At 43.7% G+C, this 27311-nt stretch overlaps 2 protein-coding genes across 2 annotated transcripts in view; one reads left to right on the plus strand and one right to left on the minus strand.

Annotated features, from left to right (window-relative positions):
* The window catches only part of ntn1a (netrin 1a), a 139583-nt gene extending 121235 nt beyond the window's left edge, over positions 1-18348 (plus strand). Inside the window, exon 7 of the mRNA XM_060918558.1 lies at positions 18192-18348. Coding sequence (XP_060774541.1) covers positions 18192-18211 — 20 coding nt within the window. The 3' untranslated portion in view covers positions 18212-18348. The remainder of the gene's footprint in view (positions 1-18191) is intronic.
* Positions 1522-23060, minus strand: stx8 (syntaxin 8). The gene is made up of 8 exons (XM_060918559.1): positions 22923-23060; positions 18233-18332; positions 18042-18136; positions 10727-10837; positions 10513-10640; positions 10181-10273; positions 2469-2570; positions 1522-1715 (listed from the first exon to the last, which is right to left on the minus strand). The coding sequence occupies exons 1-8, from the start codon at positions 22937-22939 to the stop codon at positions 1651-1653; spliced, it is 711 nt and encodes a 236-aa protein (XP_060774542.1). The 5' UTR covers positions 22940-23060; the 3' UTR covers positions 1522-1650.
* Positions 23061-27311: the final 4251 nt, after the last annotated feature.

Consider the following 27311-nt stretch of genomic DNA (forward strand, 5'->3'; position numbering starts at 1 on the left):
AGAGAGAGGGAGGGATGAGAGGGAGGGAGAGAGGGATGGAGAGAGAGGGAGGGATGGAGAGAGAGAGGGAGGGATGAGAGGGATGGAGAGAGAGAGGGATGGAGAGGGAGAGAGGGATGGAGAGGGAGAGAGGGATGGAGAGAGAGGGAGGGATGGAGAGAGAGAGGGAGGGATGAGAGGGATGGAGAGAGAGAGGGATGGAGAGGGAGAGAGGGATGGAGAGGGAGAGAGGGATGGAGAGAGAGGGAGGGAGGGATGAGAGGGAGGGATGAGAGGGAGGGAGGGATGAGAGGGAGAGATGGAGAGAGGGATGACACAGAGGTGCATGTTCATGAATTGTATCTACTCCAGTTTTCCTGTGGGTCGCGATCATGTAAGGTTTTTGTGTTAAAGCTCAGGAGGGGGATGAGTTCAGTCCCTGTGTGAAAAGCCCAGTCTGCAGTTTACTGTTCTGTAAAATCATTTTCAGGAGAAAAACACCACAAGGCGCGCGCGTGCACACACACACACACACACACACACTCGGTGTAATAGTGATGGCCTGTCTGTGAGCAGCAGGCTGTGAGATGGGATTTAAAGCTCAGGCCGCCGGTGACGCTTTGCGACGCGTCCCTGCAATTCTGCTGCATTTCCACACCGACTTTTGTCCCCATGATGTAAAATTTATTTTGTTTTGTTCGTGTGTCCTATACTTCATGGCCAAATTTGTGGAAAATAAAACAAACACTGCTTCTTTCTTTAGTTTTGAACCCGCAGTTTTGTGTCTCACCTGATGATTTCTGAGAATCACACAACTGATGTTTAATGACGCGACACACTGTGGATTTGATTTTTTAACATTTCTGGGCTTTTGTTTTTTTATTCCAGTGTGTTTAGAGGATGAGTGACTATTGCGCCACAGTGTGGTGAAAAATTTAATTAAATCAAATGATGTGAACCGTCCTGAACGAGACCCACACGCTGCACCATCAGCCTTCTGTCTCTAATAACAACAAAATTCTGTAATGGTTCTAATTCTACAGTAATCCTATACCAATGCAATAATTCTATAATAAAGCTATGCTCATGCTCCTTCAATGATGATTCCAGAATAAATCTGATATTGTGCCAAAATCATTCTGTAATAATTCTATGATAATCCCAGAGTAACACGATGATAGTTTTATGGCAATTCTATAACAAGTAACAACTGTACAATAATTCTAATATTTCTACAGCACTTCTATGACAAGGCTGTTATAATTCTATAATATCCTGATAATGTGATAATTATGCAAAAATTATACAAGTACTCTCAAGTGAACACTGATAATTCTGTAATAATTCCATAGACTCAGCATTCTGCTATATTCTATAATAACTAATAATACACACATAGTTCTATAATAATAATTCTACAGTAATTCTAACAGTTCTGTAGTAATACTATAATAGTTCTACAGTAGTACAATGATAATTCTACAGCAATTTCATAATTCTGTAATAATCTGAACACACACCGAATAAAACACTGAACGCAGATTGTTAAATGTTTATTAGAAAATTTTTATTAGTTTATGCTTACAGTGATAACACGTTCTAAAACACTGTGTGTGTGTGTGTGTGCGCGCATGTGCATGTGGGCTTGACAGCTGTGTGTCCGTTGTCAGCTCATGTCGGCCAAGCAGCAACAACCACAATCGCAATAAGCAGCAACACAATCACCACCATCATACCTGTAACACACACACACACACACACACACAGTGATGTTAACATGAGTATGGAGGATTAAAACATGCAGGAGGAATGAAACAGAAAAAGGAGAGAAGAGCAGCTTCAGAAACATCTGTGTCTCATTTAATGTCACTCAGAATGTACAGCTGTTACACACACACACACACACACACACACACAGGAAATAGTTGTGAGATGAATGCTGGAAGATGTCCGATTTCTGATTTACTGCGTCATCTGTGGAGCTGGATCAGATTTCCATCAGAAACCCAACAACGATAACAACAACAACAATAATCATCATCTAGTTATTATATTTTTAATCATGTAATAAATATTCGTGTTAAATTATTAATTTGCATGAAAAATATAATTTAACTGAATTAAAAAGATAGGATGAATTAATTAACATATAGAGAATATTAATATCTAAAATAAATATAAATATTGGTTTATACAAATGTGATATTATTATTATTATTAAATAATAGAATATAGTACAGTATATTTTATAACAAAATCATTAAACACGTCTTTATTACACTCATTAACAAACATCAACGTTATAAAAGTCTAATCAGCTCCTGTGGAGATTTCAGCTAAACAATAAAATCACACACACACACACACACACACACACACACGGTTTCTTCTACACTTAAATAATCAGAAGACATAAAGAAGTAACTTATTATTTATTTGTTATCCAAGTGTGTGTGTGTGTGTGTGTGTGCGTGCATGCGTGCGCTCACCACAGGAAGCAGATTTGGTTTCCACCAGACGGACTCTACGTGTCTCGTTGTGGATGCGTCTGTCCGTCGTGTCCACCAGCTGTGTGATGTCATCAATGATCTCTGTGTGAAACAAACAAACAAACAAACAAACAAACAAACAAATAGATCAATTAACTCTAATTCTGAATGATTTGATAATTTTTGCTCCACACTGTGCTGAGTTCTGGACTGTGATTAAGTGGTCAGGTGTTGATTAATTCTCTCAAAGAGCAGCTCTGACTGCAGCGCAGTGTTATATTAATGAGCTCGTTTCTATGGTAGCAGCTCTACAGCAGATATAATGTGATTGCTCAAAAGTAAGTGCACCCATCTAAGGCACAGTTTAAATCTGGTGATACTCAGAGAACGTTTAATTTTTTACCCCAAAAAAGGTCTGAAAACACTCAGTGAATTTTTGGATGAAACCGTTGATTTTCTCAGAATTCACTGACATTTAAGCTCCAGAGCCGAGAGCTGAGAGCTCCAGAGCCGAGAGCCGAGAGCTCCAGAGCCGAGAGCTCCAGAGCCGAGAGCCGAGAGCTCCAGAGCCGAGAGCTCCAGAGCCGAGAGCTCCAGAGCTGCTCACTTCCAATAAATTATCCGGAGAAGAACCCACAGGTCTGAGACTGACCAGTGTAAACAGTTTAAAATCCACATACAGACAGAAGTGTAAGAGTGAAGGGGCGTGTCCTAACTGTGTTTATCACGAGACTTAGTCCACACCACACACACTCCATAACGGTAAACTTAACTATAAACAGATAAAAAGTATCATCATATGTTGGACTTCAATAAATAATAAACTGTAAATGTTGGTAAATTGCTGTGATGTCTGAGGAATAAAACACACAGGGACGTGCTGGGGTGTGTGTGTGTGTGTGTGTGTGTGTACAGCTGTTTTGTTTAAACCCACAATGCTGTAACACACCTTACACACACACAGTTTGTGTTTGATGTGTGTGTCCTGTAGCTCTTTGGTCTTTTCTGTAAGAATAAAAAAAAATAAACCCGCAGCACAAACACAGAAAAGTACATCAACTTTCATCCTCACCAGTAATGATGTGCCGAACAAATGAGCGCTAACGTTAGCATGGATGTGGTGAAGCCTGAGGTGGGGTGTGTGTGTGTTTCTCAGGTGAAGATGAAATCCATCTGAACGTCTCAAGTGGTTCACTCCTCAGACGCACTGCTGTTATTCAGCGTGAGAGAGAGTCGGGGGGGGGGGTTAAGGCACCCTGTGACTGTTTAGCGGTGACGGAGATGTTGGACTGTTGTTGTGTTTTATCTTGTTCTTGTGTTCCTCTGTTACAGTACAGTTGGTGGGCGGGGCTCAGGGTCTCCATGACGGCGTGTTCAGCCGGTGCACTTTGATGATGTCATCCAGTAACACAGGTGAAAGGAAACGGACGGTTTTCTTTGGATGACTTTGGGAAATGAGTTTAGGACGTTTTCCCCCTTCCCCATCCACTGCTGGGGTGTGGCAGGGTTCTCACTGCCAGCGCTCTCTGTGTGTGTGTGTGTGTGTGTGTGTGTGTGTGTGTGTTAATACTTGTGTATAGATTTGTTTAAGAATTAAATGTGTGTCGGCGTTTGTGTCATGAAGGATGACTCCTTACACACACTCGTCTCTACACTTTTCTCTATTTTTGTTTTCTCCTCCCTCCCTCCGTTCTCTACCTCTGTCTCCCCTAATTTCCTTCCCTCTTCTTCCTCTTTTCTTTTCTGTGCTCTTCTCCTCTCTCCCTTTTTCGCCTTATCTTTCTTCTCATTCACTTCCTCTCCTCTGTATTTTTTTCATATTTTTATTCTCTCCCTTAATTTCTCTCTTTCCTTTCTTGTCCTCCTTTCTTCTTCCACATTTCTCCTCCCTTCTTCTCTGTGCTCCTCTCCATGGTGTGTGTGTTTTCCCCCGTGACCAGCTCCAGATGTGCTTTTGTTTCTCGTGTGATGGATGGTGGATGTGAGGCGACGTGCTGATGCTCTAACGAGGATCTGCTGCTTAATGAGGAATCAGATGCTGGGAGAGAAACGCGCTGAAGGATGAAACGCATCGCTCAGCTCTGACTTCATCCCGCTCCGATCAGCGCCACTCTTATTCCTTTAACTTACGAGCTACAAAACAAACCCCATGTGGAGGATGCAGATGTGAGAGAAGCGACCAATCACAGCCCTCAATCACACACACAACACACACTGATTACTGAACATTACTGCACCTGCGTCAGGTCTGTAACACACTAACGAGCAACGATACACAACCACAAGTGGGTTTTTATACACACACACACACACACACACACACACACACACAGAGCATGTGCGTGTGTGCGCACGTTTGTGTGTGGGGGGGGGGGGACTGCAGCTGAACCCCTCTGTTAAACGTTCTGCAGAAGCTCAGGCTTTTATCAGGAGGATGTACTGTAGGAGGGAATATGACCATGTTAAACATCTCTGATTGGTCTAGTGAAAATGCCCCGCCCTCTGATAGGCTAATAACTCAGAGGTAAAACTCCCATTTCTGCGTTACAGACTAAAGTGGGTCACAACCACACAGTACACACACACACACACACACACACACACACACACACACACACACACACGCCTCCATTAGAACTTTAACGCATTCAGCGAGACGGAACATCACACTTTAATACACGTTGTGCTAATTACCTTAAATTATGCAAATTGGAACATCAAAGGAGAGGGGTGTGTGAGAGAGAGAGAGAGAGAGAGAGAGGTGTGTGTGTGTGTGTGTGTGTGTGTGTGTGTGTGAGAGAGAGAGGTGTGTGTGAGAGAAAGAGGTGTGTGAGAGAGAGAGGTGTGTGTGTGTGTGTGTGTGTGAGAGAGAGAGGTGTGTGTGAGAGAAAGAGGTGTGTGAGAGAGAGAGGTGTGTGTGTGTGTGAGAAAGAGGTGTGTGTGTGTGAGAGAGAGGGGTGTGTGTGTGTGTGTGTGTGTGTGTGTGTGTGTGTGTGTGTGTGTGTGAGAGAGAGAGAGAGGTGTGTGTGTGTGTGTGTGTGTGTGTGTGTGTGTGAGAGAGAGAGGTGTGTGTGAGAGAAAGAGGTGTGTGAGAGAGAGAGGTGTGTGTGTGTGAGAAAGAGGTGTGTGAGAGAGAGAGGTGTGTGTGTGTGTGAGAAAGAGGTGTGTGTGTGTGAGAGAGAGGGGTGTGTGTGTGTGTGTGTGTGTGTGTGTGTGTGAGAGAGAGAGAGAGAGGTGTGTGTGTGTGTGTGTGTGTGAGAGAGAGAGGTGTGTGTGAGAGAGAGGTGTGTGTGTGTGTGAGAAAGAGGTGTGTGTGTGTGTGTGTGTGAGAGAGAGAGGTGTGTGTGAGAGAAAGAGGTGTGTGAGAGAGAGAGGTGTGTGTGTGTGTGAGAAAGAGGTGTGTGTTGTGAGAGAGAGGTGTGTGTGTGTGTGTGTGTGTGTGTGTGAGAGAGAGGAGAGAGAGAGAGAGAGAGAGTGGTGTGGTGTGTGTGTGTGAGAGAGGAGTGTGTGTGTGTGAGAGAGAGAGAGAGAGAGGTGTGTGTGTGTGTGAGAGAGAGAGAGAGAGAGAGAGAGAGAGAGAGAGGGTGTGTGTGTGTGAGGGTGTGTGTGTGTGAGAGAGAGAGAGAGAGAGAGAGAGAGAGAGGTGTGTGTGTGAGAGAGAGAGAGAGAGAGAGAGAGAGAGAGGGTGTGTGTGTGTGTGAGAGAGAGGTGTGTGTGTGTGTGTGTGTGGTGTGTGTGTGAGGAGAGTGAGTGAGAGGGAGGGTGGTGTGTGTGTGAGAGAGAGTGTGAGGAGGGGAGGTGGTGTGTGTGTGGTGAGGGGGTGTGTGTGTGTGTGGAGAGGGGTGTGTGTGTGTGTGTGGAGTGTGAGAGAGAGGAGGGTGTGTGTGTGTGTGTGTGAGAGGAGGGGTGTGTGTGTGTGAGGGGGGTGGTGTGTGTGTGGGAGGGGTGGGTGTTGTGTGTGAGAGAGAGAGAGGGGTGTGTGTGTGGTGGGTGTGTGTGAGAGATGTGTGTGTGTGTGTGTTTTTTCTGAGGTTTATAAAACCACTGAACTCCGAGACATTTGGACCTCGCTCAGGAAGTTACGGTCTGTTTGTGCCCATTAATTTCCGAACAACCTTTGACCCCTGACCCATAACCCCGCCTCTCCTCTTTCTGCCCCTCCTTTACCTAAAAAGGAGAGACGCTCAGCACTGCACTTCTTTCTGATGTGGACGTTAATCTGTTTGTGGCTAAACACTGCTCCATCCGCAGGAGGCGGCGAGACAGGTCACACACAGCCCGTCACCTCAGCACACATCACACACACACACACCATACACACATCTCACTCTCACACACACCTCACACCATACACACACACACACACACCTCACACCATACACACACACCATACACACCTCACTCTCACACACACCTCACACCATACACACACACCTCACTCTCTCACACACACACACCATACACACCTCACTCTCACACACACCATACACACACACCTCACTCACACACACCTCACTCACACCAAACACACATCTCACTCTCACACACACCTCACTCTCACACACACCTCACTCACACACACACCTCACTCACACACCTCACTCACACACCTCACTCACACACCTCACTCACACACCTCACTCACACACCTCACTCACACACACACCTCACTCACACACACACCTCACTCTCACACACACCTCACTCTCACACACACCTCACTCTCACACACACCTCACTCACACACACACCATACACACATCTCACTCTCACACACACCTCACTCTCACACACACCTCACTCACACACCTCACTCACACACACACCTCACTCACACACACACCATACACACATCTCACTCTCACACACACCTCACTCTCACACACACCTCACTCACACACACACCTCACTCACACACCTCACTCTCACACGCACCTCACTCTCACACGCACCTCACTCTCACACGCACCTCACTCACACACGCACCTCACTCACACACGCACCTCACTCACACACGCACCTCACTCACACACGCACCTCACTCACACACGCACCTCACTCACACACGCACCTCACTCTCACACGCACCTCACTCTCACACGCACCTCACTCTCACACGCACCTCACTCACACACGCACCTCACTCACACACGCACCTCACTCACACACGCACCTCACTCTCACACGCACCTCACTCTCACACGCACCTCACTCTCACACGCACCTCACTCTCACACGCACCTCACTCGCACCTCACTCTCACACGCACCTCACTCTCACACGCACCTCACTCACACACGCACCTCACTCACACACGCACCTCACTCACACACGCACCTCACTCACACACGCACCTCACTCACACACGCACCTCACTCTCACACGCACCTCACTCTCACACGCACCTCACTCACACACGCACCTCACTCACACACGCACCTCACTCACACACGCACCTCACTCACACACGCACCTCACTCACACACGCACCTCACTCACACACGCACCTCACTCACACACGCACCTCACTCACACACACACCTCACTCACACACACACACACACACCTCACTCACTCACGTAATTTCCTTGTTCTGTTCCAATTCGTTCACACCCGAGTGCAGTAAGATCACATCCACGAGCCAACCTCCCAAAACAGAGACAGGAACTCTCTCTCTCTCTCTCTCTCTCTCTCTCTCACACACACACACACACACACACACACACACACACACACACACACACAGTCTGTCAGTTTGTCTGTCTCTCTCCTGTAAGAATCATCATCATCTCCATCAGGGCTAATGCTGCTTATATCGAGAAGATTAAAGACCCCTTCTCCAACAGGGACCCCACACAGGTGTGGCAAGGTATCCAACACCTCACAAACTACAGGGGAAACCTACAACCACGCCCACAAGATGATGAGGGCCACCTTGCAGAGGAAATTAATCATTTCTTTGCAAGGTTTGAAACTACTGGGGGTGCAACTCCCCCACTGGATACTGACAACCCGCCTCTGACCCGACAGACACATGAGGCGGGGAGGATTTTCAGCTCTGTGAATGTCAAGAAGGCTGGAGGACCAGATGGTATACCAGGAAGAGTGATCAGAGACTGTGCCTACCAGCTTGCAGAGGTCTTTACGGACAGTTTTAATCAGTCACTGTCCCAGGCCACGGTACCCACCCGCCTTAAGCCAGCCACAATTATACCAGTACCCAAGCAAAGTAAACGATCACAGACCAGCAGCCCTCACCCCCATCATTACTAAAGGTTGAGAAACTGATCAAAAAGCACATTAAATCCAGCCTCCCCTCCAACCCATACGCCTACAGAGCACACCGATCCATAGAAGATGCAGTTGCCACAGTCCTCCACACCACACTCACTCACCCTGAGCAGAAGGGAACATGTGTGAGAATGCTTTTTGTAGACTACAGCTCAGCATTCAACACAATCGTCCCCAGCAGACCAGTCACCAAGTCGCTTGTCCTGGGTCTCAACAACACCCTGTGCATGTGGATTAATGACTGTCTATCCAATCGGTCAGACAGACAGTCAGACTAGGCACACATCTTTCCTCCAGTCTGACCCTCAGTACAGGGGAACCACAGGGCTGTGTTTTGAGCCTCATGCTATATTCACTCTATACATTCAGCTGCACCCCGAGTTACTCCACAAATAAAATAATCAAATTTGCTGATGATACCACAGTGGTGGGACTGATCTCGGATAACAACCATACAGAGAGGAGACAGACGGGTTAATAGACTGGTGCATGGAAAACAATCTCACATTCAACATCAAAAAAACAAAAGAACTCATGATTGACTTCAGGAGACACTAAAGGGACTGTGTCCCTATAACCATCAAGAGAGAGGACGTGGAGAGAGACACCAGCTTTAAGCTTCCAGGCACCTACATCAGTGAGGACCTCACATGGTCAATCAGCTCTTCTGCTCTGGTCAAAAAAGATCAACGAAGACGCTACTTTTTATGGTCACTGAAGAACAAACTGCCTGCAGAGCTTCTCAGTACCTTTTCCCACTGAGAGTGTCCTCACATGCTGTCTTACGGCTTGGTACGGGAACCGCACAGAGGCGGACCGGGAGAGTCTTCAGAGAGTCATTAAAACTGCAGGAAAGATCACTGGTCTCACCCTGCCTTCTCTTGAGGACATCTTCAGGACCCGCTGTCTCCGCAGAGCTCACACCATCGTGGAGGATGTGACGCACCCCTGCCATTACCTCTTCTCTCCGTTACCTTCCGGAAGGCGCTACAGAGCACTCAAAGCTCGCACCTCCAGACTCAGGAAGTGTTTCTTTCCAAGAGCCAGAACAGAACCGAACCGAACAAGATAAAACGCTGCCCAAACTGAACCGGAACCTTCTGTTTTATCCTCAAGTGCAATATTTCATCTATACTTCATGCCGCTTTTAACCTTACATATTTAATGAAGAGGACGTCTGTAGAGGTGAATGTTTTCTTATGCACATATCTTTTATATCTTTATATTTTTTACAATTTATTTTTAAGTTTATTTTATTCGCAAACATGGGAGCAGCAATTTCGTTGTACAATTGTGCAGTGACAGTCTAGTCTATTCTAGGAAACTTCCTTCCTGTCACACGCTGACTGCACCTGAGGGAACTCAAGCAGCACCGTGTGTGTGTGTGTGTGTGTGTGTGTGTGTGTGTGTGCACGCCTCACCGTTTTGTTCATCGAGTTCATTTCCGATCTCCTGTCCCATTCGCTTCTGTCTGCTGATCACATCTGCTAAAGCATCCAGCCCTTCATCCTGAGCTACAGAGAGAGAGAGAGAGAGAGAGAGAGAGAGATTATTAATATTATGAACTGGTTTGATATTCTTCATAAAGCTGTAAACTTGGCACTAGTGAGCGAAATAAATAAATAAATGTTGTGCTTCTGTTCTGATTCTCCTGAAGAAACAGAAAAGAAGAAAAACAGAACAAAATAGTGTGTGTGTGTGTGTGTGTGTGTGTGTGTGTGTGTGTGTGTGTGTGTGTGTGTGTGTTAGTTACCCTGGATGATGCGTTGCTGCTGCTCTTTGATCTCGCCGAAAGTCAGTCCTCTCGTCTCCTCCGATTCGTTAACCAGCCATGGGTTTCGTGCAGGCTCCGCCCCAAATCCCCCTGTTAACAGTGTGGAGCTGCAGAAACACACACACAGCTGTAATTAACGCAGTGGTACAGGGCAGTGTACAGCGCGTGGTGTATGACGAGTTGGGGGCGTTACCGTGACGGCTCCGGGGCGCTCGGGTCTCGGCTGAACGCGGTGAACAGCTGCTTTTCCCTCGTCACCAAATCGTCCACCAGGTTCTGGCGCCGGTCCGCTTCACTCTGCATGCTGGAGTCACTCGTTACAGAAAATCACCATTAGGACCGAGAACTCACCTGACTCACACAGCCCCTCCCCTTCAGTGCTCCTTCTACAGCCACGCCCACAATACACCTGAACGCTTGTGTAAGAGGCAGAGCTTTCCATAGTCTCAGGTAAGCACACCATCAGAACATTTATAACGTTTAATGAAGAACCCTGTAAGTGTGCTAGAACAATTCCATAAGTATCCACGGAGCACTCACAGAACCGTTGGAGAACCTTTTTTCTCGAAAAGTGTGTGGAAGGCCCACTTTACACGGGGACAGCCTGAAACAAAAACGCAAAAGTCCGTTTTCGTTCTCACTTTTTTCCGCGTCTACACGACCGTTTTCAAGGAGGAAATCTGCGTCTATACAGTGACGCATAAATGTGTGGAATTCAATCGGATGTGCATGCCAGGCGGCTAGGTGGCGCTGTGAAAGACCTCCGCTATGTCTGCACGCATGCGCAACGTCTTCCGTCTTGTCTGATCTGCACATCTGCGCCGCGAAAACTTTGACTACTCTGGCTATGGTAAGTAAGAAAGTAAGTAAAAAAGTAAGAGCATGCTATACCCGCCTCTGTTCATTAACGGTATATGTGCAGATTCGGTATAGATGTTCGAAGGACTCCTGGACGTTTATTAAAGCTGCCAGAGCAGCTTGAAGGTCCGTTGGATCGATGTAATCAGACATGCTCTTACTTTTTTATTTACTTTCTTACTTCCCGGGCTGGCATGTACAGTATATGACACATGTATGACGTAAGCGCGTACCCAACGTGAGCAGATCCGAGCAGAGTTTCGCGTATTGGGTAGTTTAGACGGATATGCAACGGGGGCTGTTTTTAACTTATCCACTCTGGAAGGCGTTTTCAATTTTTTCCGTTTTTCAGCCTCGAAAACGCCGTCCCCGTGTAGACGAAAGGCACTTCCGATAAAATATTTAGTCGTTTTTACCCGACAGCGTCCTCGTGTAAACGGGCCCTGAGAGACTTCCGGATGCAGCGGAGGAGTGCAGATGTGTGTTGGTGAGCTCTCGGTGGTAGGCCCTAGCGCCTGCCTTTATCCTCATTTAACTTCTCGTAACTTTGGTTTGCATGCAAGAGGCGAAGTCATTAAGAACACTGTTGTATGGCAAGCTACAATTCTCGACATACAAAGCAAAAGAAAACCACAACTCAAACTTCACGGCACTTGCACGCTGTAACTACAAGACACATGGCGGACGGGGAAAAAGAAACATCCTTCAACAAGCTTCTCGATGCTATTCGAGAAACTAAAGAAGACCTCACGAAACATACTGACAAAAAAACAGCCGACATACAAACAACTTTAACGAAGATTGGATCCTCACTGTCTACCCTGTCGGAACAGGTCCAGGAGATAGAGACGCGAGTGAGTGCAAACGAAGACACGCGACCATGTTGAAAAAATGGAGAAACTGATAACGCACCTCAAAGGCAAAACTGACAACTTAGGAAATCGCAGCAGGAGGTCTAACATTAGGATACTGAATGTGCCAGAACAGGCAGAAGGTCGTGATGCTGTAGGATTTTTGGAAAAGTTTATACCGCAAATCCTGGGTAACAACAACGTCACCTCACCGGTCACCCTGGAAAGAGCGCACCGCATTGGGAAGAAGTCGGACAGACCGCGGCCCTATAATCGCCGAGTTCCTGAACTTCAGAGATAAAGAGAAAGTCCTTCGGCTGGCCAGAAGCAAAGGAGAGATGACATACGAGAATAAAAAGATATCGTTCTATCCAGATTACAGTGCAGACCTGCAGCGTAGGAGAGACGAGTTCCTTGACGTGAAGCGGATGCTGCGAGAGAAGGAGGTGGAATACGCGCTGATCTACCCAGCCCGGCCTCGCATCAAACATCTGGGATCCGTCAAGTTTTTCTCCACTCCAGCCAAAGCGCAACATTTTCTGAAAGAACTCCGAAGTGAGTAAGCTGACCAAAGCGACTGCAGTACTCAGTCTAAAATTTAAAACTCTGCCGTATACAAGCTGTTCCGACTGGCCAGTTTTAATTCCAGTAGTTGCTGGGGCTGCCACTGTTGTTTAAGCGTTACCTACCTAATGTGGTTTTGTTACAGGGGTTTTACAAGGCAGGTTTTTACTGTAATGTTTTGGGGTTATGTATGATCTCTCACTAATATTCGAACTTTTACTTACACATAATTCTCATGTCCAGGTTGAGTCTGATCGGTATACCCAGGTTCATTGTTTTTACCACCTCTAACTTATATTATGAGTAAACTAGAAAAGCACTCGGAGAGCGCAGACCTCCGCCAAGAATCCTTTAAAAAAATTCCGGGATCCAGAAGGTGATCCGGATCGTCGCCAAAGTTTAATGGATTGTTACTTGTGCCCAGTCACACCTCTGGAAAAAATTTCAGAGCAATCCATTCATTACTTTTTCCGTAATGTTGCTAACAGACAAACCAACAAACAAACCAACGCTACCGAAAACGTAACCTCCTTGGCGGAGGTAATTAACATGTATATCTTGGAATATTAGAAGGGTCAACTCTCCAATTAAGAGGAAGAAAATGTTGACATATTTGAAGAGGCAGAATGTAGATATTGCCTTTATCCAAGAGAGCCACCTCACCGACACTGAACATTTAAAACTGCGGAGAGACTGGGTGGGTGATGTTTTCTGCTCTTCCTACTCCTCAAAAGCAAGAGGTGTCGCCCTGCTCATTAATAAACACCTGAACTTTAAATTAAATTCAGTTGAAAAGGATAAAAACGGCAGATTTTTGCGTGTAGACTGTGAAATAAATAGGAAGAAGATATTTTTGGTGAATATATATGGGCCTAACTACGATGACCCGTTGTTCTTTAACAATCTGATTATGAAACTGGCCACAATTGGGGGTCAATGTGTTGTGGGTGGAGACTTTAACTTGGTCTTAAACCCTCTTTTGGATCGATCATCACCCAAAACAACTTCACTATCAAAGGCGACAACAGCACTAAACCGAGGTATGAAAGACAGAGTTATAATTTAACTGATGTGTGGCGAAATCTTTATCCGAATCAGAGGGATTTTTCTTTCTTTTCACCAAACACACAATACACACTCTAGAATTGACACGTTCTTGGTGCCACAAGATATGATGGCCACGGTGATAGAATGCTCCTATTTAGCAGCTACCTTCTCAGATCATCATCCCATCAAACTCTCCTGGATGATCGATACTCCACAGCCCACAACCCGTAGGTGGAGATTTAAAAATTACATGTTAAAAGACCCTGAATTTATTTCATATATGACCACTAACATTGAAATGTTCCTTGATGCCAATTTAAATTCCTCTTCTCACGCCAACATTTGGGAGGCTCTTAAAGCCTATACGAGAGGTCAGATTTTATCATACAGTGCCCATAAGGTAAAAAAAAAAATTAGAAAGAGACTAACTAGATTAGAAAGTGATATTAAAAAGCAGGAACAGGACTACACTGCCACCAGAAAGGAAGAACACCTTAATACACTAATAAAAACAAGGATGCAGTATAATAATCTATGTGCCAACAAAGAGGAAGCAGCTACGGCCAGAACTAGGTATCACGATTATGAATTTGGGAACAAGAGAAGTAAACTCTTGGCTTGGCAAATTAGAAAGGAAACATCTGATAAGATTATACACTCAATATTAACAGAGGACGGCAGACTCTTTGACGATTCACCATCCATAAATGCAGAATTCAAATAATTTTACAAAGATTTATATAAAACTGGGCAGGACGCTGATAATATCGGAGCAAAAAGGTTTATGGATGGAATAACCCTTCCTAAATTACAAGATGAGGATAGAGAACTGCTTGATGCAGATATATCAGAAATGGAGGTGCTCCAAGCCACTAATTCTTTACAAAATAACAAGAGTCCCGGGCCAGACAGTTTCCCTGTCGAGTTTTATAAGGCCTGTTCAAAAAAAAAAAAAATTGTTGACCCCCCTCACAAACATGTTTAAAGAAGCTCTAGAAAATAAAAAATTCCCAGACTCATCGGAAATCGCAACAATCACACTGCTTCCAAAACCGGGTAAGGACAAACAGAAACGTGACTCATACGGTACAGACCCCTCAGCCTTCTAAACGCAGATTATAAAAGACTGTTGAAACTAATTGCTCTCAGACTGGAAGATGTTATACCAAAGATAATACACGCCGACCAAACAGGCTTCGTTAAAAACAGGCAGGGAGCAGATAACGTGCGGCGACCGCTCCACATACTGAACATCGTTCAAAAAAAATCTAAATCCTATGCTGATAATATCCATGGATGCAAACAAAGCATTTGACAGGATTGAACCAAGCTCTCTCTTTCGGACTCTAGAGGCTTTGGGCTTTGGAGAGAAATTCACTCGGTATATTAAAACAATTTTTAATGCTCCCAAAGCTAATATTTTAACAAATGACGTTCTATCTAACACTTTCTCCTTATCCAGAGGTTGCAGGCGAGGCTGTCCAAGCTCCCCCTGCTCTTCACACTCGCGATCGAACCATTAGCCGTCGCCATCCGCTCCAACACCTCCATAGCTGGAATTAAATTTGGTACAAGTGAACTTAAACTTTCTCTGTATGCAGATGATCTCCTTTTATATATAACCGATCCACACACATCAGTCCTGCCTTTATTGGACTGCCTCAAAGAATATAGTGCAGTTTCAGGGTATAAATTAAATTACACTAAAAGTGAATTTCTACCAGTAAACATACTGGACAAAAATATCAGAGCTCTCACTGAGCCACTGAAGTGGTGCAACAATGGCTTCAAATATCTGGGTATACAAATTGGCAAATCGGATGGGCGTATATCCAAACAGAACTGTATGAAATTATTGGAACAAACCAAACTTAACCTTCAAAGATGGATGGATGGATCTCCCATCGTCTCTCAGGCAGAATTAACACTATTAAAATGAACAGTTTGCCTAAAGTTTATTTACCCATTTCAATGTCTTTCTGGAAATGTTCCCAAGAGTTTTTTTAAAGAGCTTAACAAAATTATAACTCCTTTTATACGGCAAAGGAAAAACCCTAGAGTCAAACTCACCTCTCTGCAGGCTCCATGTTCAAGGGGAGGACTTAACCTACCAAACTTTAGGAATTATTATCTTGCTTCTCAGTACCGATCAATTTGGATCTGGCTGCATGCAGAGGACAGAGAGGTTACATGGGCCTCAACAGAACAACATGAGATGAAGTCTATGCCTTTAAAGGATGTTCCATGTTTAGGTACAAAAAATGTTTAGCCACACTCAAACAATGCAATAATACTGAACGCATTCGCTGCTTGGCAAGAATCTCACTCACTTCTGGACACAAGTATTTCTTTTCTCAGAAGGGCACCTCTGTGAGCTAATCCCACCCTCTCACACCACATCGCTGACTCAGCATTGCAGGGGTGGAAAGATAGAAAAATCCAAACAGTTGCTGATTTATACATTAATGATACTTTTGCTAACTTCCAACAACTAAATGAAAAATTCAATCTTCCTAATTATAGTTTCTTCAAATTCCTATGAATTAGAGACTGGGTTCAGGAGAAATCTAAAGAAACATTCCCAGATATTCCAAAAGAAACTCCTCATGAAACCCACCTATGTAACAAGCTATGCAGATCAACAAAAAGAATAACATCTTCTATATATGGTATCATCAACGGAAAGTTGCCCGTTTATGATAAAACATCTACGAAAGGGAAATGGGAAACAGACCTAGGCTGTGTTTATGAGGAGGCGGATTGGCGTAAGCTATTGGAACAGGCACAGACTGCGTTAACCTCCACAAAACACAGGCAAATTCAATTTAATATATTCCACAGGACAGACTACACCCCTTACAGGCTACAGAAAATTGACAGCAACATTTCCCCCAGATGTCAGAGATGTAAAGTGACCGATGGTGATCTTCTACACATGCTATGGAGTCGCCCAATGATAGAAGAATTTTGGAAACGTGCCATTGAATTAACCTCAAGGGTAATAGGAATTCAAATTGAACAGGACCCTTAACTGGATTCTGGGGGACACAAGCTCTATTAATGTGAACTACTATAAGAAATACTTTATTTTACTTGCGAGCACTGCAGTGAAAAAATGTATTCTGATTAACTGGACATCTGAAAATTCACCATCAGTAAGACACTGGATTAACGAGCTTGCGTCTGACTGCACACCCGAAAAGATATTCTATAACGTGAGAGGGAAGCATGCAGCCTTTGGAAAAATCTGAGGCCCCTTCATAGACTTTCTGCCTTCTCTGGACTTGACTGACCTTGGTGGTGTTAACCTTTATGGACCGGTTTCAGACTCGCCCTCTGTAGGTTCTTCTTATAGAACTTCCTCACTGATGGATCTGTCGTGAGCAGTGTGTTGATTTATATACATATGACTGTGTGCAGACGGGTGTATGTACAGACTGGGTACACAGACTGTGTCGGTGTATAAATGAGAGGAAATTGAGAGCCATACGAGGAGGAGGGTGGGATGGGAAAAGTTCATGTAATATTTTTGTTTAGTTTTGATTTTTTTTTCTTGTTTTCTCCTCTGGTGTCTAAAAATCATCCTGGTATGGCGTGTCTGTAATGTTATATATTTATGCATGTTTTTTTTGTAAAATAGGACCTTCACTGTAACAAGCTGTAGAAGGTTGCTCTGCACCATAAACATCCTGTAAGAGCTTCTATTAATAAAAACAAATCTTTACAAAAAAAGAAAAGTGTGTGTAATAACGGTGTGTGCACGTTTGTTCTACAAACTCCAAACTTCTGCTTTTTATTTTCTTCTTGACACCTAAAACCTGGCAGGGGTTTAACATTTAGCTCTTGGTTCCTGGTCCACTCTTTAAGGGTTCTTCTACGGCCTGTGGAACCGTCTCTGATAAAGAAACGCTGTTTTTGTCGGATTCTACACGACACCTTGAAGAGTTCTGACAGACAGAACACCAAGGAACTGTTAACACTCTGATTTGTCCTGATTGGCTGGATGCTGCTGGTCCAGATCATGTGAAGGTTCCTGTGTTTACAGTCTGAGGTTCTACACCTACAGCTCCTGAGGGTTATATAGTTATTGATTACACCACACTGCCATCTAGAGGTGAGAATGTGAAAGTACAGCCTCGTTTTCTCCAAGGATACAAGAATAATGTACATGTGTGTGTGTAAGGATACATGCGGCGCTGGGACGAGGCTCGAACAAGTGTCTCCCTCAGCTGTGTGATGTTCTGCTTCAGTTTCTGCAGAGATGCTCGCAGGGTCATGTTCAGCTGAACACAGAGAACACATTATGATCATCTCTCTCTCTCTCTCTCACACACACAGGTGATCTGATGGGAGTCTGATCATTAACTCGAGTTCCTCACCTTGGCCGGGTTCCCGCCGGTTCTCTGCTGTTGGTTCCTCTCCTGGATGTTCTCAGCAATCTCCTGGGCGAGTCGGCACGTGGCGTCATAGTTCTGTAACCTACACACACACACACACACACACACACACACACACACACACACACACACACACACACACACACACAGAGAGAATCCAGTGAACAGGTACACTGGTAACTGAAGAGTAAATAAACATTCTTTTTCACGTGTTCACGTCTGAATTCTGTTACAAGACACACACACAAAAAAAAAAATGGGGAACACGATTGTGCAGAGACACACAGGAAAGGACACGGCTGTGTCACGTCACTCCGCTCCCCAGGTTTACTCCACACACACGTCCTCTGTTCCTGCTCACAGTGGCTTTTTCTCCTCATCACACAGTGGTTCTGGGAGGTGAGTTTAGTCACAGTGCTGTGGTCCACCAGTCAGTCAGAACATTAAAACCACCCAGTAAAACAGCTGTGACCCGTCCACATCTGGACTCCACACACCATCCAAAGCTGTGCTGTTGGATCTGGCACCAGCAGCAGATCCTTTATTTGGAGGCCGAGTCCACACCTCCATCTCTGTCATGTTGCAGAGCAGTTTCTGGAGTCTATCAGGGAGCATCATCCTGCTGACAGAGGGAATACACCGACGTGGAGGGGTGAACTTGGGCTGCAGCAACGATCACATCAGGCTCCACGGTCCAGGTCTGATGCTCACGTCCCCACTGTAGGTGTTTCGGTGGTGGACAGGAGTCAGCAGGGCTCTCTGACTGGTCTGCAGCTACACAGCTCCATACGCAACATTAACAACTTCTGCAATTTGTCCGACAGGAGCTCCTCACCAGCTGTCCTTCTTTAGAACACTCTTGGTAAGTACGAACCACTGCATATGGAACACCCCATAAGAGCTGCTGTTCTGGAGACGTTCTGACCCAGGTGTCTATCCATGACCGTTTACCTCAAGTCAGAGTCACTCAGATCCTCACACTTTCCCATTTTCCCTTCTTCCAACATGTCAGCTTCTACAAATGACTGTTCTCTAGCTGTAGAATAGACCCCACCCCCGACCGGCGCCACTGTAGCACGGTAATCAGTGTTATTTGCTTCACTCTCAGTGGTTTTAATGTTATGGTTGATCAATGTATTTGTTTGGTTTTTGTTTTTCATCACATACAGCCTTCAATAAAACACGCGACTCAAAATCCATCCAAAAAACAACAATAAAAAGAACAAGCAATTAATATTCCAGTGTGAAATCCATTCAACTGACGTGTGCATGTCCCTGTGTGTACATATCTGCCTCTGTCTGTGTGTGTGTGTGTGTGTACACGTCTGTGTGTGTGTCTGTGTGTGCACGTCTGTCTGTCTGTGTGTGCACGTCTGTCTGTCTGTGTGTGCACGTCTGTCTGTCTGTGTGTGCACGTCTGTCTGTCTGTGTACACGTCTGTCTGTCTGTCTGTCTGTCTGTCTGTCTGTGTCTGTGTGTGCACGTCTGTCTGTGTGTGTGCACGTCTGTCTGTGTGTGTGCACGTCTGTCTGTGTGTGTGCACGTCTGTCTGTCTGTGTCTGTGTGTGCATGTCTGTCTGTCTGTCTGTGTCTGTGCACGTCTGTCTGTCTGTGTCTGTGTGCACATGTCTGTCTGTCTGTGCACATGTCTGTCTGTCTGTCTGTGTGTGTGCACGTCTGTCTGTGTGCACGTCTGTCTGTGTGTGTGTGCACGTCTGTCTGTGTGTGTGCACATCTGTCTGTCTGTCTGTCTGTCTGTGTACACATGTCTGTCTGCACGTCTGTCTGTGTCTGTGTGCACATGTCTGTCTGTCTGTCTACATGTCTGTCTGTCTGTCCACATGTCTGTCTGTCTGTCCACATGTCTGTGCACGTCTGTCTGTCTGTGCACATGTCTGTCTGTGTGTGCACATGTCTGTCTGTCTATATTGTAAATATAATTATGAAATTGGTAAAGCAAGACAGTCTTTCTTCTCCAACATCATCAGCAGGAATATGAACAATGCCCGTGTGCTATTTTCAACAGTAGAGAAGCTAACTAATCCCCCACCACAATTAGCACCTGAACTTCCCTCAGTTAATAAATGCAATGAGTTTGCATCCTTCTTCAAAGGTAAAATTGATAAAATACAGCAGAATATTGCTCATAATATATCTCAGTTGCAAATAACTGAAAAGCTGCAATCACCAGTGACACAGACAGACAATTTCAACACAATGTCAAAATTTTGTTTGATTGATTACGAGAATCTTGAAAAAACTGTACAAAATCTCAGTTCCTCAACATCTGAATTGGACATTCTGCCCACCAACTTTTTTAAGTCTGTTCTTCACCTTATAATTACAGATGTGCTTCAGATCATAAATACATCCCTAGAGACTGGCGTTGTTCCTGTGTCCCTGAAAAAAGCCGTTGTAAAGCCCCTACTTAAAAAGAATAATCTGGATGCTTCAGTATTGAACAACTACAGGCCAATATCAAATCTACCATTCATCGGGAAAATCCTTGAAAAAAATTGTCTTCAATCAATTAACTGCCTTCTTGATATCAAACAGCTGTTTTGATAATTTTCAGTCAGGATTTCGTGCCAATCACAGCACTGAAACAGCGCTGATTAAAGTTATAAATGACATACGCCTTAATACCGGTGCAGGCAAAACATCGGTCCTGGTGTTACTGGACCTCAGTGCAGCTTTTGATACTGTTGATCACAACATACTGCTATATCGACTTGAACACTGGGTTGGGTTGACTGGTAAAGTTATCAATTAGTTAAAATCATACTTAAAAGATAGAAGCTTCTTTGTTACCATGGGAAATTGTTCCTCAACATCAATGTCCTTGACCTGTGGTGTCCCCCAGGGGTCGATTCTTGGACCATTACTATTCAACCTTTATATGTTCCCACTTGGACAAATTATCAAGAACAACTCAATTTTGTATCACTGCTATGCAGATGACACCCAAATTTATTTTGCTCTATCACCTAATGATTACGCCCCCCTTGAATGTCTCTACCAGTGTATCGACCAAATCAACAACTGGATGTCACAAAATTTTCTTCAGCTGAACACAGATAAAACAGAAGTAATTCTATTTGGGAAAAAAGATGAAAGACTCAGGATTACCACTATTCTTGACACAAAGGGGATTAAAACAAAAGATATGGTTAAAAATCTTGGGGTTTTCATTGACAGCGAGCTAAACTTTGACAGTCACATGAAAGCAATCACTAAATCGGCATTTTATCACCTAAAAAACATTTCCAAACTAAGAAGACTTGTGTCAAAAAATGATCTGGAAAAACTTATCCATGCCTTCATCTCTAGTAGGGTTGATTACTGCAATGGCCTTTTTACAGGCCTGCCAAAAAAAACTGTCAAACGACTTCAGCTGGTTCAAAATGCAGCGGCGAGGGTTCTCACACGAACAAAAAGAACAGAGCACATTACTCCAATTCTAAGGTCCCTTCACTGGCTTCCAGTAAGCTACAGAACTGACTTTAAAGCATTGCTGCTGGTGTACAAATCTCTAAATGGTACAGGGCCCAATTACCTCTCTGATATGTTGCAGCGGCCTAACCCAATCAGATCTACCAGATCGCAACAGAAAAATTAACTGGTAAAACCTGTTGTTAAAACAGTGTGGTGAAGCAGCTTTTAGCTACTATGCAGTGCAGCTATGGAACCAACTGCCAGAGGACATCAAAAATGCTCCTGCTGTTGGCAGCTTCAAATCTAGACTAAAGACCAAGCTGTTCTCAGATGCTTTCTGCTAACTGATAAATATCATCTTTACATTTTAAACTTTACTTAACTTTTATTCCATTTTATTCTGCTGTTTTTTACTGAACTTTTACTTCATTTTATTATTTTATTTCTACTATTGTTTAATTCTTCTTATTTTTTTCTCTCTTCTTCCCCCTTTATTTTATATAATTTTATTTTCTATTGTTTACTGTTTTGCCTTTTCCTCTGTAAAGCACATTGAACTGCCACTGGGTATGAAATGCGCTATAGAAATAAACTTGCCTTGTCTGTCTGTGTGTGTGTGTGCACATGTCTGTCTGTCTGCCTGTCTGTGTGTGTGTCTGTGCACATGTCTGTCTGCCTGTGTGTGTATGGGTGCACATGTCTGTCTGTGTGCACGTCTGTCTGTGTGTGTCTGTGTGCACGTCTGTCTGTCTGTGTGTACATCTGTCTGTCTGTATCTGTCTGTCTGTGTGTACATGTCTATCTGTGTGTGTGTGTGTGTGTGTGTGTGCACACATATCTGTGTGTGTGTCTGTGTGTGCATGGCTGGCTGTCTGTCTGTCTGTCTGTGTGTGTATGTGTGTGTGTGTGTGATTTTAATAAACAGTCAGTAGACTTCCCTGTCGCGCTGCTCCGGTTCTGAACTTCCGGAAGTTGTTTTTAAGTCTGAAATGTTCCTGAGGTTTATTCTGCAGTTCCCATTTCTGTTATGATTTTATATTATTTTTCTCTCTGTGTTTGAAGCTGTGAATTACACAATTTTCCGTCGTCATTAACAGAGAAAAACCTGGTAATAAGAACAATAACATAATAATAATAATAATGATGATGTGCTTTCAGTAACCTGTGACTGTATTGCAGGCTTTAGCTTTAACTGCAACAGTTTATAATGAAGTATAAAGAGCTGAGTGTCTCTTACCACAGGTCCTGCGACATCTTTCAGATCATTTATTTCCTTATTTATTGTGAAACGAGCTGATTAAATAAAGTATTAATCCTGCTGATCACAAACAAAACAAATCGAGCCGAACAGCGACGAGCTACTTCCGCATTTTCTATGACGTCACTACGGAGCGCGGTTAGAGACAAACGGTGTTGGCTGCGTGAATCCATGCGTTTGTGAAATATAAAAATATCAGCAAACCACTTTACAGCAGTGTTTACTGCCCCACTGTACATCTTTATCTGTATCACTGCTGAGAATAAAACAGATGAGTGTTATAATTAAACTCTGTAAGCAGCTAGAAGTAAGTTTTCTGATTCCACAGTGACTCTGGATGGCCTTTCTGTTTCTTCACGCGCAGCAGTAAAAGACCTCGGAGTGATTATTGACCCCAGTCTTTCATTTGAAACTCACATTGATAACATCACCCGGATAGCTTTCTTTCATCTCAGAAATATTGCTAAGATAAGAAATTTAATGTCACTACATGACGCAGAAAAACTAGTTCATGCTTTCGTTCCCTCCAGGTTGGATTATTGTAATGCCTTACTGTCTGGATGTTCCAATAAGTGCATAAACAAGCTCCAGTTAGTTCAAAATGCAGCAGCAAGAGTCCTTACTAGAACTAGAAAATATGACCACATCACGCCTGTCTTATCCACACTGCATTGGCTCCCAATCACATTTCGTATTGATTATAAAATACTACTGGTGGACAGAGAACCCAACTTCATTACTTAAAGTCCAGATCCCACTGGTCAAATGTTACTCCAGTACAAGTGAAAGTTGTCCCGTCAAATTCTTACTTAAGTCAAAGTACTGAAGTACTAACTTTTAAAAATATGTAAGTATTAAAAGTACATTTTCTGTCAACGCTTACAATACCTAATTGCCTTTGAAATAACCTACTGGGTTTTCTGACTAGTTTGTGGAACCTGCAGAGCTGAAGCTCCACCTGACATGCTCACAAACTCTTTTCAACTCAAAATCATATTGGGTAGCTAATGCCAGGGGCGCCGCCAGAAATTTTGGGCCCCGTGAAAGATTATAATTTTGGACCCCCCAACTTTGCCCACCCTCGTCACAATTGCACTATTGTCATTATTTGACTTTTGATAGCCCATGGACCTTGAGTTTGTGACTTTGTTATTACATTTTATGTATTAACCTACCAGGGACTAGATGAAAACTGGTCAGTGACTAATTCTGGTGCATTTACAATCACAAATGAAAATTCAAGATTTTGCCACATGCCTTCTTGTGCTAGGACAATTGGTAGTGAAATGTGTGATGTGACTGCTAATAAATCATAGAAAAAGTTTTCTACCCAGCATCAAAATACCTATGGAAATCCCATGGATTGTTATGTGTTAGGTAGAAAGCTGTGTGTACTGTTCTGCAAAAAGGGAATATGTTTGATCAATTATGTACATATTTCTTCATATGTTGTAACCTCTATCCCTCTTTTATGTGTGCTGCGCTTTCTCCAGCTCCTCAATTTGAAACCAATGGTTTAGAACGTGTGAACATTCCACACACCTAACCATGTCAAACACTTGACTGGTGTCCGTTATTAGCAACACTTTAATCTAGCAAACTGTATATGGCGCTCGCTCATTAAAAACTTCAATCCTAAAGCATTTATGGGTTGTATTGCTGCTTACCTCCTTCTCCAAAGGGGGGTTCAGTGGTTTGGTAGGGCGGAGGTCCCCCTGAGGCTGAATCTGTGCATATTTAGGGCACCCCATTAGTTATGAAACTGGTTATTAGCACTAGTTATTAGCGCCAGCATAACGTAATATTTCATCTTGTTTATCACACAAGTCAGTTCAGTTATTAAAATGGAAAAAATGTCACTGTACAAACTGTAAAAGTGTTCTCTTGATAGGCTAATCCAACCACGTTCATACTGTTCATTTACCATTCGCTAATATTTTGAACACACACGTGAGCGATAGCTACCTTTCTTTGGGAAAAACTGAGTGACCAGTTGCCTGCCTCTCCGGTCCCTCTCAGCTTTCAGCTTCCTTTCTTTACATTTTTGACAGCCACTCTTCATATTTAGCGATCATAGACTGTACGCACTCCACTGCTGGCTGCTGCACCGCGACACAGCAGCAAGTAGCGTCGCACTGATCAGCACACAGATTTAACGCATCGCACTTCTACCAGAACTGGACCGTACCATTTCGCAAAAGGGGGAGGGTTAAATGACAATATGTTGAAGAACTCAAGAAATAGACAACCTTGTTCAATTAGCTCATTTTACCAGATAGAATATTGCATTGTTGTTATTTCAAAAGTCTTATTAAAATCATTAAAAGCATATTATCAGCCCCTTAAAGGGCCCCATGGCAGTGCTGGGCCCCTAGAATTGTTCTAACCTTTCCCTCCCCCTGGCGGCACCCATGGCTAAAGCTATAGAAAAGAAAGATGTCTACATTCTGTTTATTTGGCAAAACAAATATGCTAAAACATATTTCTGAAAGGACTTCAGAAAAGTTAACGTTATTCATGTTAGTGAGTAAAAATGGAGTTACGTTAACAGTGTCCAAGTTAACTAGCTATGTGTTAACATTAGCCATGAACAAGGCAATGGCAACTTGGAGGGAAAATCCATAGAAAGTCATGTGACTAACCAGACTGCACAGCTATTGCAACGTTATCGCGAGCTCTAAAAGCACAGACAGCTTCATTACAAGCTTTCTCTTGAAATAAAATGTTTACAGACCTCAATATGCTTCCGCAGGTCGGACGGCGAGTTTTTGTAGGCTGTGACGTGGTTCGTTTTAGGCAAACAAAGCAAACATTTAAAATGAAACGAATTTTTAATCTCTTCAGAAAACTGAAACATGGGTTCTAGGTATGGCCATGGATGCGTGCATTCCCCAGAAGAACCGCCTCCTTCCATCAACTGATCATGTTCAAATAAAGCTGCGGAGAAATCATTGAACTTGATTTTATGCGGTCTGTGGACGTGACGTGACCCTAGTGATTACTGATAGTCTGTCTCAGTGTCACCTGCAAAAAAACAATCACATTTTAGAAAAGGAAAGGAAAAACATCCACTTTCAAAGCTGCTTCATAGTAACCAGTAATGAGGATCTTGATAGAAATGTAGTGGAGCGAAAAGTATGATATTTGCCTTTCAAATGTAGGGAAGTTAAAGTCAGAAGTTTCCAACAAAAATAATACTCAGGTAAAGTACAGATACTCAAAAAGTGTACTTAAGTACAGAATTCAAGGAAATGTACTTCGTTACTGTCCACCTCTGCTATTGACCTTTAAAGCACTGAATGGTCTCGCACCACAGTACCTGAGTGAACTTCTGCTCCTCTATGACCCGCCACACCTATTTTAGACTGGTACCAAAATTCAAAAAAGTGCTTATTTAAGGAGTTTAAGGCATTTTTGAGACAAAGTCGGCAAACAGTCTTATTTTGTCAATTTGGGTGTGCCGAATTCAAATCTGCAGTATGCCAAGCTCTATCTGACCTCTGTTGACCTCTAGAGGTCATTGAACTTTGGGCCTGTAAACGTCTCAGCTGAACCCAGTTTCTCCGCTTTCTAAGGAATGAAATGTACTAAAATGATTAATGAAGTTAGCAAACGGCCTTGTTTGTTAAATGTTTGGGTGCTGAATTCATTTTTCATTTGTAAAACGACATATGACCTCTGATAACCTCAAGGTCATTAAACTTGGCCTGTAGGCCTATGCATTTAACAGCATTTTTAAACTGACTTTACTCCCCCAAAAAGAATATGAACAGACAAAAAACAAATAGAAAGGAACAAATACAACATTAAATGCCAGTCCATGTACATGTGACTTACTTTTCACAATGAGAATGCCTCGGCGATCACCTTACATAACATTGCATTACATTTAGGGGTTATTGTTTATACAAAGCTACTGAAAAAAGGACAGATTCAGCAGCATACAAAATGTGGGGGCGTACAGGGGATACAGGTTCATCAGGGTTAGTATATATGAGAGTTTTTTTCTTTGTTGTTTGTTTTGTTTTAAACGGGGTAAAGCCTTTACAAAAAACAAACAACAAAGAAAAAAAACTCTCATATTACAGGATGGAGAGGCCTTCTTTGGAACAGGGATGATGGTGGTGCTCTTGAAGCAGGTGGGAACAACAGCTTGGCTCAGGGAGGTGTTGAAAATGTCTGTGAGCACTTCTGTGAGCTCCTCTGCACAGTCCTTTAGTACACGACCTGGAATGTTGTCAGGTCCTCCAGCTTTGTGGGTGTTGATCCTGGAGAGGGATCTCCTCACACTGGCTGGAGACAGGGACAGCACCTGGTCATCCGGAAGGGGTGGTGTCTTCTGTGCAGGCATGCTGTTGTTGGCTTCAA

Source organism: Neoarius graeffei, chromosome 4, assembly GCF_027579695.1.
Source record: "Neoarius graeffei isolate fNeoGra1 chromosome 4, fNeoGra1.pri, whole genome shotgun sequence".
Taxonomy (NCBI): Eukaryota; Metazoa; Chordata; class Actinopteri; order Siluriformes; family Ariidae; genus Neoarius; species Neoarius graeffei.